A 14,494-nucleotide genomic window follows, 5' to 3' on the forward strand; every position below is an offset into this window, starting at 1 on the left:
AAGTTTTCATTACCGAAGTAAAGAAAACAAGCATCCTACTGTACCATCTGCAAATCTTAGCCCCACACAAACCCACATCTGTTGTAGCCTCTTTTCACTTGCCAAAATTCTTTAAAATGGCAGTAAAACTACCTCAAAGACACAGCATCTGGTCTCTGCAAAAAGGTAAGGACTGCTACCACATAAATATCCACCCAAAAACACACTCACATATACACATACAGTACACACACGGATATTTGCACATGAATGCAGAAAGAGGCAGATGGATACACTTCAGCAGTAAGGTCTGTAGGATAGTTGTACTGTATTATAATCGTGTTGTTCGTGGTCCTAGTTGTTAATCTGGTTGGTGCATTCAGTCCGAAGGTTGATTTGACAGTAAATCTTGTTGATGTGATTAAGACAATGTAAAGTCACTGAGGCTGACCTCTGATTAAATAAACAATCATGGATTCAATTGTAGATCGGGATATCGTGTGTGTGTGTGTGTGTGTGTGCGTGTGTGTGTGTGTGCGTGTGCGTGGATGGATATGTGTGGCGGAGAGTGGTTGGATAATGCCTGGCTGTTTGTCTCTATTTTAATCCAGCCCCCTCCCTCTATCCCTCTATTTCTGAAAAAAAGAAGAAAAAGAAAGAATTACTATCCATCTCTAATTCTAACTCTCTCCCACTTCTTTTTCACTTTCTGTCTCTCTCTGCACCTCCATTCCCGCTCCTCGCTCTTCCTCCCGCACACGCATATATCGGCATGGAAATGAGGGAGAGTTGCACACTTGCTGCTAATATTCAAATCCAAAGTGTCAGACCCCAGGAAAAAAGGAGCCCTGCTTCGTGCCAGCCATTGAAACTACTCAAGCAGGAATTATTGCAGATACTGCTACAGTTCTTGTTTATCTTATGAAATAAAGTGTTTTTAAAAGGAACAAAGAAGGCAGTTTTGTTGTTGCTACGTAGCTATGTCTTCACTTGAGTTTTTCTTTTATTTCTTTATGTATGTATTTTATGTTATGAGTTTTTTTATGAGCTACATTTTAGTTTCTTGCATTTTTTGTTTTTCGCACTGCAGACTGTCGTACTGTATCTTTTGGTCACTGACTCACTCACGGACACTGAATGTACGGTTAGTGGCTGTCCAATATACACCATGCAACCTACAGTATAGGCCAGGTTGATCAGTGGTGGTAGCAACTTGCTTAATCACATGCTTTTATGCAAATATAATTCAAATGTAGTTCATGTATTCTGTGGGACTGGGCAGTTCCCTGTATTTATACATTATGTTGTTAATTACTATGTTGTCTTCATCTCAATCATTAGCTTGGCTTGGAGGTGTGGAGTGTGCAGAGGTGGTGCTGGGGGTGGGTGGGGTCTTTGATGATGTTGTGGGCCCTTCTGAGGACTCTCTGCTGGTAGGTATCCTGCACAGATGCGAGGGCCGTTTCTCACTCTCTGCAGGCGTTTACGGTTTGCTTGTGTACTGCTGCCATACCATACCGTTATGCTGCTAGTGTGAGTGGTCTCAATAGTGCACCGACAGAAGTTGGTGTTGAGGCATCTTAAATTTCCTCAGCCTCCTCAAAAAATACAGCCTCTGCTGTGCCTTAGTGATCAGCTGAGTGATATGGTGGGTCCAGGTGAAGTCTTGAAGGTGTTAGCCCTTTCCAATGTATATTGGTGGGTGGTGGTGACGACTCCTCTCCTTCCCCAGATTCACTATCACATCCTTTGTCTTGCTGACATTGAGTGTCAAGTTGTTGTTTTGACACCATAGCACCAGGTTTTCCACCTCCCTGCGATAGGCTGACTCATCGTTGTTATTGATGAGACCTAGGACCGTTGTGTACGGTACACATCCTTGAGGGGTGCCAGTGTTCATGACTAATGTCCTGGAAGTGGTATTTCCAATCCTGACAGAGTTTTCTCAGCAGATGAGGAAGTCTGAGATCCAGTCGCATACTTTGGGATTCAGTCCTAGGCTGAATAATTTCTGTGTTAGTTTGATGGGGATGACTGTATGGAAAGCTGAACTGTAGTCAACGAAAAGCATTCTAACGTAGGTGTCCTTATTTTCCAGATGGGAGAGGGCAGTGTATAGGGCAGTACAGATGCGGTCCTCTGTAGATCTGTTGGGCCGGTACGCAAACTGGAGGGGGTCTACTATGTTACTATTGTCACTGTTAGCATGTTAGCACGCTGAGGCTAGCATTTAGCTCAAAGCACTGCTGTGCCCACAGTAAGTGGAGCCTCATAGAGATGATAGCACGTAGACTCTTCCCATCTAAAACTTTTATAGAAAGTGCACGTGACAACACAGCACGTGTGTGTGTGAACAATATCCTTCTTGACAAATTACCAACAGAGCTGCACCATGATGACCCTTTACTCTTTTCATCTATTATGTTTGTGGATGAAATCTTATCTTTTTGTGGCAGATATACTCATGGGATTACACTAAAATTTGCCAATATGTGCCTTCCTGGTGAACTGAGGCTTAATTCTTTGGTGTGGATAATTAAATTACTGTGTTCTTGTGCTTTATGTATACCTGGATATGTCAAGATTTTTTACATGTCTGAAATTAAGTTGAATGGTAAATGAGAGCACTCACGACGATGAGTTACATGCTTGCACACAGATGAGAGCAGGCGGCGTCTTTCCGACTCCATTTCTCTCCATCCCCAACAACCTCTCGAGCAATCACATTCTCATGCACAGGCACGCAGAGTGAATGTGAGTGCTGTCCCTCCAGATGAATGGTGTGACCTGTCATTTCCATCATCTCACCTGCTCATGCAAGCAATCCTTGTATGCTTTTAAACAGAGATGGCATCTAATGGATGCAAATCATAATAGCTACTGTGCCAATTTAAAGATACCGAGCCTACTGTGCATTTAAAGAAAACATGGCATGATCTTTTGACAATCTTAATAAGGAGTTCAGTGTTTTTTTATGTTGTGCAACATATGGAGAGTATCCACAGGAGTCTTAGGACATATGGAGACACTACTTTTAGCTTGTCCGCCCACACACACTTTTTTCTCTCTTCCATTTTCCTTGGACAAGGAAAATTTATGAGGAGCCCATATGCTTATCCACTTTTATCCTGATGTGCAACCCAGATAACACCTTGTAACTTCACCTCTCTAATGGTCTCTATCTTGCACACACTGACCCAGTACAGAAACACACCAGGTCAACATTCTAAGTGCCAGTGGGTGCACATGCCATGCATCCCCATCAAAATGCATCTACTGCTAAACTTGCAAGGAAAATGCTGCTGCACAGCTCCAAAAAAACCCTCACTTTTTTTATTTCACACACACACACACACACATACACACACATAGTCAGGCAGGTGGACCAAGGATGTAAATGGGTTGAGCCTGGTGAAAGGCAGGGATAATATGTCTAACAGGGAGCCTCTCAGATCTGTCAGAGGCAGCAGAGAAGCAGCCGGGAAGCCGCCATCCGCTAACACAGATGACAAATGTCCACTGAGCATTTCCCATTCCACTACTGTCAGTGAGGACTAACGCCTCTTACTGTATGTGTGTGTGTATGTGTGTGTATATGTGTGTGTGTGTGTGTGTGTGTGTGTGTGTGTGTGTGTGTGTGTGTGTGTGTGTGTGTGTGTGTGTGTGTGTGAAATGATTCAGTGCCACAGCGGCGTCAAATAAATGACACATGAACGGTCATATCTATTTGCTTTGCTCTTAGCAGATAGGAGTATGCGTCTGCTTTAGTGTGAAAAATGGACAACCAATGCTTAAAACGCAGCTCTGTATGAAAAAAATAAAAACAAATAACACTCACTGATTCACAAGTGTGTGTTCAATAGAGCGCATGCCCATGTTTAGCCTCACAGTGCTAACAAACCCACTCAGCTGAAATGACCACAGCTCAGTGTCCTTTTGAGTATGTGCAGGTTTATGTGTGAAAACACACGTGTGTGCTTTTTCTTTTGGTAGCACATAATGGATGAGTAAAATATGCTCTTGCAAATGGCACTTCATTTGGGTTCAAGAGATGCTTTGCTGAGCTTATTTGTGTGTTTTTGTGACTGCACGACTATGTGTTCATATCAGCCGGAAGGATGGACGGGGGGGATGGAGAGAGATGTAGCGGATGACAGACGCTGTCTGCTGCCCTGAGCAACTACTGACAGGTGCAATGTGTTCTCCTCTGAGGCCTTTTTCAGCATGACTTCATTTTAAAAAAAAGAAGCTTTCTTCCACTCATTTAATTCAAAACACATATGTGTATGAATGACTGCTTGCTGTATATTAACATAAAACTTTCTGGCTTGTTTCTCAACTCACCGAATTATCTTTGACATCGAGAGGTATCTAGCAACTTCTGTATTTCCACCCTCCATGATATAGTGCGCTACATTTTTATTATTCCTCATGAATCTTGGGGAAAAAGAAGATTACTTCCTTTGAACAGACAGCGTAATTTGTTTGCTCTCTATGCGTTGTATTGCTCATGTAACTCTGGCATGTTTATGAGAGAGCCCAGTGGAAATGAGACGCCTTTGACTTGCTCTGGATATGCAGCTGCCATGGCTGAGTGACTGCGCTTCAACTGGCTGCACACATCAGGACTGAGCACACTCTGGGACGACAAAGGACACAGATGAGAATGGAGGTCCGGAGTTCAGTGGCTTGCATCAGATCCCGTCCACTCTCTAATACGCAAGTCGCACTAGGGCCGATATACAAGTGATTTCAAGTCTTGTGTGAACGTTCGAGCACAGGACTGGGATATGAACAGGGACATCCTGTGCATTTTGTGTAAATCCCTGTGTGTGTGCGTGTGTACATGCAGCAATGTGTTCATGTGAGTTGGAGAGAAAATAGAAAAAGAGGAAGCAGAGAGGCAGAAGAAAAAGCTAAGATCGCCCGCTGCATCAATCTCCATTGCCTGGCTACGTCTCCTCAAGAGTGCGTATTTGTCACAGATCATGCTGGCGATGGCCTACACGTTCATTTCGGCTCACTCTACAACAGTTTTAGTTCCCTCTTCAAGGAGGATTGTTGTGACATAAAGCTCCTCATCTCAAAAAACATAATTAACCTTTTCTTAAGAGGTGCACGGTGATGAAAAGTTTCCGTTTTGAATTTGGAGCTTAAAAAGAGAATCACTAAATTAAAAGTGACGCTCGTGGGAGAAAGGGCCATTTGTGGTTTTGAAGGTAAAGGAATCGTAAAACAGTGAGGGAAACTCAGTTTATATCCCAACACAGCCTCAAAGCATTTTCGTCCTTTGATAATTGTATACTCTGACTACATAATGATAGCATCATTTGTTCTGGGAAAATGAGTGCTGCAGGCAAAAAAAAAACAAAATAAATAATCCCATCACCATATTACCAGAGTCAATTGTATAAAATCCCCCAAATAACAACTAGTAACTTATAAGCATATGAAGTAATACCTTTACCTAATACCTTTAACTATATTAATTTGGCTTGGAAACTGCAAATGTCAGGGCCGGCTGTTGTTATTTCTGATGAGTGGACAGCAGGTCCTTGCTAATGGGAAGACTGGCCTTTTTTATCATGAAAATACACCATTTACTGTCCTTTTTAGCTGTTACATTAGTTGGCCTCTTTCCAAAGAGCCAATTAATCAGCCTCTTTTGTCAGGTTGTGTCACCTGGCAAGATAGGATCCTTTATAAAATATGTTGAAGTGAGGCATAATGGAGGTCCTATTCAGGGATTTGGCAGAGCCTAGCCTCTTATAATTGGAGCCATGTGTCTGTGGTCGTCCCACAAAAGACTGCTGGGTGAAAGGAAGGACAGGTCTCTCTCTGTCAGCACCTTCACAGAGAAAACATGACGGACACCTTTTTTCCAGCCTCTTGTTTATGTAACTTATGGAACCAGTGTCTTGCCGACTTAATGTGTAGGTGGTTCTCAGGTGTACTGTTTTACGATCATTGAAGGAGTCTGCATGTTTAGAGGTATGAGTACATTAAGGTGTGCATAATCTATTCTAGAGCTACAACTAATGATTCATTTCATGATTAATTCATCTGTTGATTAGTTGTCCAATTAATCAAAAAACAACAGAAAATAGTGAAAAATGCCCCTCACCTTTTACCAGAGTACAAAGTAACATTTTAAAACTGCCGGTCCAGCAAGTCAAAACCTAAACATATTCAATTTACAGTGATACAAAAGAGGAGCAAAGGAGGAACAACAAAAGGAGCAAATCATCACATGCAAAAGGTTGGAAACAGCTAATGTTTGATATTTTTGCTCAATAATTGACTCTAAAGAATAATTTGACATTTTGGTAAATGCGCTTATTCACTCTCTTCCTGAGAGTTAAATGTAAAGATCAATACCACTCTCATACCGTCTATTAAATATGAAGCTATGACTAGAAGAGGTTAGCTTAACCTAGCATAAAGACTGGAAACGGGGAAACAGCTGGGCTGGCTTTGTCCAAACGTTAAAAAAAACATTCACCTCACAGACAGATATGACAGAGGTATCCATCGTTTCATCTAACTCTCGGCAAGAATGCAAATAAGCATATTTCCAAAAATGTCAGGCTATTCCTTTAAAGATTATTCATTATCAGAACTGTTGTAGATACATTTTTGTCTAATAACTACTTGTTTTAGCAATAAATTGTTCCAAATGTTCCTCTGTTGCAAGGATGTTTCCTTTTCTTTTAAAGTCTCTGTAACTCTCCTTTTCTCTAAAATACACAGACAGACATATACAAAAGCTTGCAGGGTGGCACACCTTCAACGATACTCAATCAAAGAAAACTGAAACAGCTCTCTTCTTTCATTCAGTGGCTTTGTGTCTCATAGCAAACCATTATTAACGCTCAAATGCTCTCACTCTGTCTCTAAGCGATGTCCGGGCCCCGTTTCCTGGTGCCATCGGATGTTAGTGACAGCATAGCGGAGAGAGAAAATTGCATATTATTTACCCAGCGCCTTCAATATGCCACTTTTCCACTCTATAGCCTGCAGCTTACAACCCACAGCACATGCACAGACACACAAGTGTGTAAAGACACACATATGCGCGCGCTCAGATGAATGCAAACGCACACAAACTTAGCTCAAGGCTTAAAGCTTTTCCTCCACAATGCCTGAGTTTTTCAGCAGCGCTGTGACATTCTGCCCTGACATATCATTAAAAAGTGTCACAGGTTCTGGGGGAGTGATTCCGCTGCTCTCTGCCTCCAAACGGGCAGAAGGGACGAAGGCGAGGGATGGTGGGAATGATGAGCTGGTGCTGGACCATGCATGTAAACTCAGCCCTCAGGGTCACATAACCTTCTCCTGTGGCATGATGGAAGCAACTTATTCTCTCTCTGCTCCCCTCCTCTCCTGTCCTCTCCGCAGGCACCAGGCTTGCTAGTTGTTTTTTCGGTCACACATGGGAAGGAGATTTGAGCTTGACCGAGAGCTCAATCACATCTCCGCTGCCTGGATGTCATGGCTGTGCGCAGAGGCACAAACCGTTGGATATCAGATTAGAACACAGGGGCTCTTTTTCCATTCCCCTTTCTTCATTTCTCACCATCTCTTTTCTCAATCACTGCTCGCCCGTTTCTGTCTTGCTCTGCTTCTTTCTCTCGCTCCAACTCTCCTGCTGCCCCTCCTTTTCTCACTCTCTCTTCGGGGACGGGGTGACCCGGGTGTCTCGTCTCAGGAACCAGTGCGGTGGGTTGTTCAGACAACCGGGAAAATGTTCCATTTCTTTTTTTCTTCTACTTCATCTGAGTAACTCACCTCTGCACCTCTCCATTAGAGTGTGAGATTGCAGGAGTCCGCCAGACTGAGCTGGCAGGAGGTTTTTGATGCAGATGACAGGGATCGCATGTTCTCCTTAAAACTGTGCATCAACCTGTTTTGGCTCCTTGTGAATTTGCGGGACCACTGAGTCACTGATTTCCTATCAGTCACCACACAAATTTTTGTGGATTTATCAGTAGGGGTGTTTGATATCCTTGTCATAAAAACGTCTTCCATACTATTTCTTTTTTATTTCACCTAAGCAAACAACTAACGAGCATCACCATCTGCTTTCAATGATTTGTCCCTATGCTTTGTGTTGCACTCAATACTCTAAAATCCTCCACTACAAAACGCTCAATAGGCCTGATGGATATCACCATAATCTCAGAGAGCCACATATCAAAGGATAAATGCTAAATGTTTAATCCAAAAGGTGAAAAATTCAAATATTGACGTATGTGCCTCATAAAAGCGGGTGCCAATAAAGCAACATTGATTACGGAGGTCTGCACCAAATCTGATCCAGCTGATATAAGGCAGTTCCCCCTCTTGCTGGTTGATGAGAAGACATTACGCTGAATGAATGACTCTTCCATTGATGGACTGATGTAATTTATCTGATAATAATCTCCCCTCCATTTTTAAACAGCTATAAAATACTTTAAAATCATCAGCTTTAAATTCATGGTTTTGTGTCTGAATCCATAAAAATCTCATGACCTGAGGTTTTTACCTCCTGGATGGATATCCGTCTACAGTGCAGTCCATTTACCTTTTCATGAATGTGGGCTAACGCTCTGACCTCGATACTTATTGATTCCACATTTGTTACAATTTGACCCCACTGTATTTCACTGTCAATAACTCTGTAGGAGATATAACCTTGGATTATGATTAACAGCCTCTAGCAATAATTAACACCTAACACCTGTCAGGCATACAGAAAAAGGACTGCGGCTCTCTGTTTTTGTTGTTTTTTTCATGCAGTACAGTGTCTCACAAACAAATGAAGTGTAACTAAGAATAGAGGGATTATGAACAACTGCTGTGTTGGGCTGCATCTGAAGCACAAAGTTGATGAACACTACCAAGAGAGAATGAAGAGTCACTTGTCCGTTTTTTTATGCTGTGCACATATCACAGGCGGGGATAGTCGATAGAACAACTACACTAATACGGCTCTGCAGACATACAGTCTCTGTACTGTCAGTGGTAACGAGGGTTTTATCTCGCTTTTTTGTCTCGTGACTCATATACATGTTTGCTCATTTTGGTAAAGTACACTGTAGCGTCAGAGCAGAGCAGACACACACTTCCCAAACACACTCACCAGTTCTCTTTTTTATTACCTGCACTCTGGAGTTGGGGTCTTGTTTGATCCATTTGATGACCGTCTCATAGACCAGCTCCTCAGCCTTGGTGTTCAGACTGTCATTGGATAGATAGGCCACCAGATCCTCCTTGGACACACTCAAAATCTCTTCCTGTCCTGCCACCTGAAGAGTTATGAAATAAACTAATCAAACTCCTTATAGGACACATAAATGCTATACAAGCATGCCCATTACCAGCATTATTTCTAGGGACATTGCAAACTAACTTGCATGTACAGTAGAGTTTATCATTTGTCAGTATATTTGATTTTTAGATTACTGGACTGGGGATCCAACTATGCAAAACTTACAGATCCACTTATTCCACTTACAGAAATCACTTATTATTCACTACTCCCTATATAATGGACATTTAGTAGTTTACTATATAGCGAAATGTAAATTTGGATTCCAGACAATTATTAATCATCGTAATTTTTGTCATCACTAACAGCTGTAGAGTCATAGAATAGTAATTTTGACATTAATGAAATGTGAAGTACTGGAATGTGGGGCTGTTAGAAGAAAGTTGCACACATGCCATGGATGCTACATTTTACGTCCCACTGTAATATTGAGCACAAATATCACACTCAATAGGGAGAGATTTCTGCCACTGACACCTCACAGTAACAATGAGATATAGCTTGTTAATAAGTGAACACTAGAGATGCTGGGAGCTATTCTTTTGAGCTTTGGGCAGAGCCAGGCTAGCTGTTTCCCTTTGCTCCTAGTCTTTATGCAAAGCTAAGCTAACTGTCTCCTGGTTGTAGCTTCATATTTAATGGACAAACATGAGAGTGGTATTGATCTTCTCATCTACAGTTACTCTCAGCAAGAAAAGCCAATAAGCGTATTTCCCAAAATGTAGAGCTATGCCTTTAACACTTCATAAATGGTTCTTGACATGTCACAGTTGAAGGTTAACTAGAAAGATTATCTGTCTATTTTCTTCTTTGATGGCTAATGAAAAAAAAAAAACTACTGTGGCCTCAGCGACAAATATGAGTTCAGAAAAGCAACATATTTTCAAACCCTGGAGTGCAGCAATGCAGTTTTCTAGCCTATGTGATTTTGTGTGATTCACCCTCTCCTTAATCTACAAGAAAGTTGAGATCTCTTTGAATTTCTGGTGGTTTTTTTGTGTGTGTTTCAAAAACAATGTTCATATTTTTACATTAGGATATCGAACAGCTGCTTGGTAACGAGCACATAGTACAGTACATTGTGCTCCTACAGTAAATTGCATCCTATGTGGTAAAAGTCTAAAAAGAGGTACAAACCTGAATGAAATGTTTTAATGTTGGTACTAGACTAACACGTGCATATGAAATGTGCTAGTTTTAATTTAAAAAAAAATCATCACTTTTAATTGGCTCTATAACTACAGCAGAAAGTAGAAAGTGCAATTTTCCCCTCTGCAATGTAAAGGTGTCCTAGTGTGAAGTCTCAAAAATGGTAATACTCAACTATAGTTATGTATTTTACTGAACTCTATGGTTATTAACTTCATTATGGTCATGATTAAAATGAGATTTTATTGCTGTTTGCTAATAGTTTTATTTGTTTTTATTCTCACTGAACTAGCGTGTAACTTTGTTCCACAGGAATCAATGAATGGACTGTTCGGAAAGATGACAAATCTCTACCCACCTCGGGGAAGTTCTGCAGTGCAAAAGCTTTGGCCATGTTGTGGAGCTCCGTGCAACTCATGGCTTCAGCCATAGCCAGCACTCCCAGACAGTTTGCTGCAGTCAACTGTTTCTCTGGAGTCAATAAACAAGGTCGGAGAGATGCGAAGACAGACAGAAAGACAGAGAGAGAGAGGACAGAGAAACCAAAACAAGAGAGAAACAAAGACAGGAAGATTGATTAAGACAGAGAAAAATCATTCAGACATCCATAAGAAGATCACAGATGTAAAACGCTACAGAGACAGAATCAGTGACTGCAGGTAGCACAGACCCATAGCCTATCAGGGCATGTATCTGTCTGAGACTAAGGGAGAACAAGTATAATAACTCAAAACAGCTCCGGGGACAAACAACGAGGGGAATCGATCGCTCACAGCCCAGGCAGGAGGTGGTGGATGGCAGGGAGCGGGATTTGGGATTAGCTGGGCTACTTTAAAGAAGTCCTGTCAGACCTCGAGGTCTACTACACATACACACACACACAAAGCCGAGAATATATGAAACTACCCTGACAGCCAGGCCAGCGGGGAGAAGGCTTATGCTACTGTCTGTGATCTCTTGTAAGGGTGCAGCATTTAAGGTGGTGTGTCTGTTATTCTAGTTTTTTAAACACACATTGCCATTTATCACAAGAGAGGGAAATGTGTTGGCAGTGTAGTGCACACACACAGGCAGGCAAACACATGGATCGACTGGGTAGGTGGCCACTGAAAGAGGCCTGATTAAACAATAGCCATCAAAGGGAAGCAACGCCAGACCTTTTATCACTGAAGACAGAGTCTGAGAGTCTTTCCTAAACAAATATCAACCAATAAAGGTCGCCTAACATCTGTTAAATCGCAACTAAACAAAAGCTAAACCAAAGACCAAATAAAAGTGGGCTCCACGCTGCATCAAAGTGGAGGTTAGGGGCTAAACAAAAGGCTGTCTGAAAATGTCCCTCTGTTATGCCATTTGAGCAGATGAAGAGTTATTTCACTGTGTATGTTTGCACACTAAGAACATTATGTTGCATAATCCTTTCATCAGTTTCTTCAGTGCTAGACAGCCATGTTCCAGGTTTAATTTGTCGCATAAAAGTGTGCTTCAACTTCAATAATATCTTACACAGTATCAATTTCTCTTTGCTCAAGGACACACCCTTGCACCTGTATTTCTCCCCTTCAAATGTGCTGAAATGTCATGAATCTTGTCGAGGAAGAATGGATTGACGTCTCACTGGCAATGAAGTCTACAAATGGCTTCCCTGTTTTCCCTGTTCTTTTGCACAAATCGAGAAAAACAAATCAATAATGTGGGCTGCTGGTTCTCTTTTACTTTATTTTCACTCCTTTCCTGCCACTGACCTTTTTGCTAACATGCACTTCCCTTGTGTTTCCGATACCCAAAACAATTCATTAAATGGAATTCAAAACCTGACATTTGCAGCTTTTTGGTTGGTTACCTGCTAAAATGTGGAACATGCCATTTGCTTTTCATGTGACCCCTTGGGCTCCCGAAAGCCACCCCCCCCCTCCTTTGCTCCACTTTCCATACCTTGTCTAAGTATCAATCTGTTTTGCTATTTTTCGATTCCATCATGGTTCAGGCCAGAGGATTTGACATTTAAGTGACAATTGTTCCCTGACCTTTTTATAAATCTGCCCCTGTGCTTGGTCCTGCCCATTGGGACGAGATAAGAGGCGCCGTGCCCAACTGAGAGCGTTAGCAGGCAGAATTGTCAGACGACTGCAAGCTTTGGAAACAAAAAGGAGCGTGATGTGCCAGAGTCAGGGAGGAAATTTAGGCTCTGGACAAAACACTCTGTAAGGTTGTGCATAGTGATGAAGCATGACAACATATGAAAATACACAAGGCTGTAGATACTGTAGCTGGAAAAGTCGTATAGGAATACCTGATGTGATAAGCATGCAGACTTGCTGATATAAGCATATAACACTTGCACACACACACACACACCCTCCCCCCTTTCTGAGCTGTTCCTACCTAGGAAGGAGACACAGACTTTACAGAAGGTGTTGAACTGGAACTTGTTGGCGGCCTCCAGCAGTGTCTTGGCGTTGGCCGAGTCGATGACCAGCGAACCCGTGTAGACGAACTCGAGCAGGAGCTCCAGCACGTCGGCACTGATGTTGCTCATGTTCAGCTCCAGCACCTCCCCACTCCTCGTCTCCCCCGATGACCTGATCAACCAATCACGGCAGAGAGAGGCGAGTTAGGGATACTGTGAGAGAAAAAGCGCAGAAACAAAAACAAAAAGAAGACAGGGACACAGATACGTGTATGCTACACACGACACCTATAACACACCTGGGCCAGTACGAGAGTGGGGAGAAAATAAGAGAATCATTACACAATAAGATAACAACATAAAGTGAAAAAGGGACAGAAACAGAACTGGTTTCTACTTTTCTATGGGGCTAGCAGATTTGCAACTATATTGCTGCATCTGAAACAAAATGTCCTCTCTGAACAAAGATTAGACAAACAAAAGTTATTGCTTTGTTTCAACAGGCATGCTTATCACATGTGTGTTTTCATGTATGCATAGTTTTAGAGGTAGACATGCATACATGGCAGGGTACATATGAGCTATCAGACAGAAAACAGAGAGAAAGAAAGTGACAGCACAGTTCATACACTTACATATGACAGAATGTAAAGTATGCTGGTTAAAGCATGTTGCACTGGAGAGCTCTCGCTGTTCGTGAGCCTACACCGCTGCCGTGTGCATGTTGGATATCAAAGTATCCACTCCTACTGGCATGGTGTAAGAGATGCCAGAGAGTGCTTGGATGAGCAAATTAAATAGAATATGATATGCCTTCGTAATGCAGAGCCTGAGATGTGCGGTGAGTGGAGGGCTGCTTTTCAGAACTGGGCCACGTTGTGACTTCAGCAGGATCAAATGGCAGAGATTAGTTCATATGCAGGATCCCCCGGGGAGGCATGAGAGAGTTAAATAACACCTCGCCACCCATGTTTAATGTCCCATGTGAAACAATAATCCACTCAAGGGCAAAGTAAATGGAATCAAAGCCCCACAGAAGGCATGCCCCCACTACTATGCCTCTTTTCCTGCGGCTACATCAACAATATGAAAAGTAGCCTACATTAAGATGGATGGAGGCTGTTTGCTTCTGTCACTCATGGTAGCACAATAATAACGTTCTATCTGTTTCTGTGTGTGTGTGTGTGTGTCTTTTCCTTTTCTGTTGGAACCAGTTTGTTGGATTAGAAATCATGACAAACAGTCAGCATTTAGTGAGACACAGACAGCAAAACAAACAAGATGAGACAGGTAGACGAAATGGTTAGAGTAAAGTGAGAGAGGGGGGAGTCGATGAGGAGGAAGCAAAAGGAAGGGAGGCAGGGCGAGACGGTTCTTCCACAGGGAGCCAGCAGCCATCCTTCTGAGGGAGGGGTTGGGTTGTTCCATGACTGTGCCTTGGTCTTTTAAATAAGAGATATCCCCGCCCACCCCCGAAAAAAATCCACCATCACACCTAAACAGAGCCTTTGTCCCCGCTGCAATAATCATCAGTAGCCTGTAGTGTATGAACTGAGACATTAGTCGTCATTTAAAGCGCACTCAGGAGGTGAGAGGGGAGAAGGACATCCAAAAATAAAATAAAAGACAATGGCATTTGTCTC

At 42.4% G+C, this 14,494-nt stretch overlaps 1 protein-coding gene across 4 annotated transcripts in view; it reads right to left on the reverse strand.

Moving 5' to 3' along the window:
• The window catches only part of LOC122863710 (kelch-like protein 29), a 196,975-nt gene that overhangs the window by 53,729 nt on the left and 128,752 nt on the right, over positions 1-14,494 (reverse strand). For all 4 annotated transcript variants that reach the window (XM_044170450.1, XM_044170448.1, XM_044170449.1 and 1 more), the window contains 3 exons: positions 12,827-13,023; positions 10,800-10,912; positions 9,123-9,269 (listed from right to left, as the gene is read on the reverse strand). In XM_044170450.1, the coding sequence (XP_044026385.1) occupies positions 9,123-9,269; positions 10,800-10,912; positions 12,827-13,023 (457 nt within the window). The remainder of the gene's footprint in view (positions 1-9,122; positions 9,270-10,799; positions 10,913-12,826; positions 13,024-14,494) is intronic.

This window comes from Siniperca chuatsi, linkage group LG16, assembly GCF_020085105.1.
Source record: "Siniperca chuatsi isolate FFG_IHB_CAS linkage group LG16, ASM2008510v1, whole genome shotgun sequence".
In the NCBI taxonomy this organism is placed as follows: Eukaryota; Metazoa; Chordata; class Actinopteri; order Centrarchiformes; family Sinipercidae; genus Siniperca; species Siniperca chuatsi.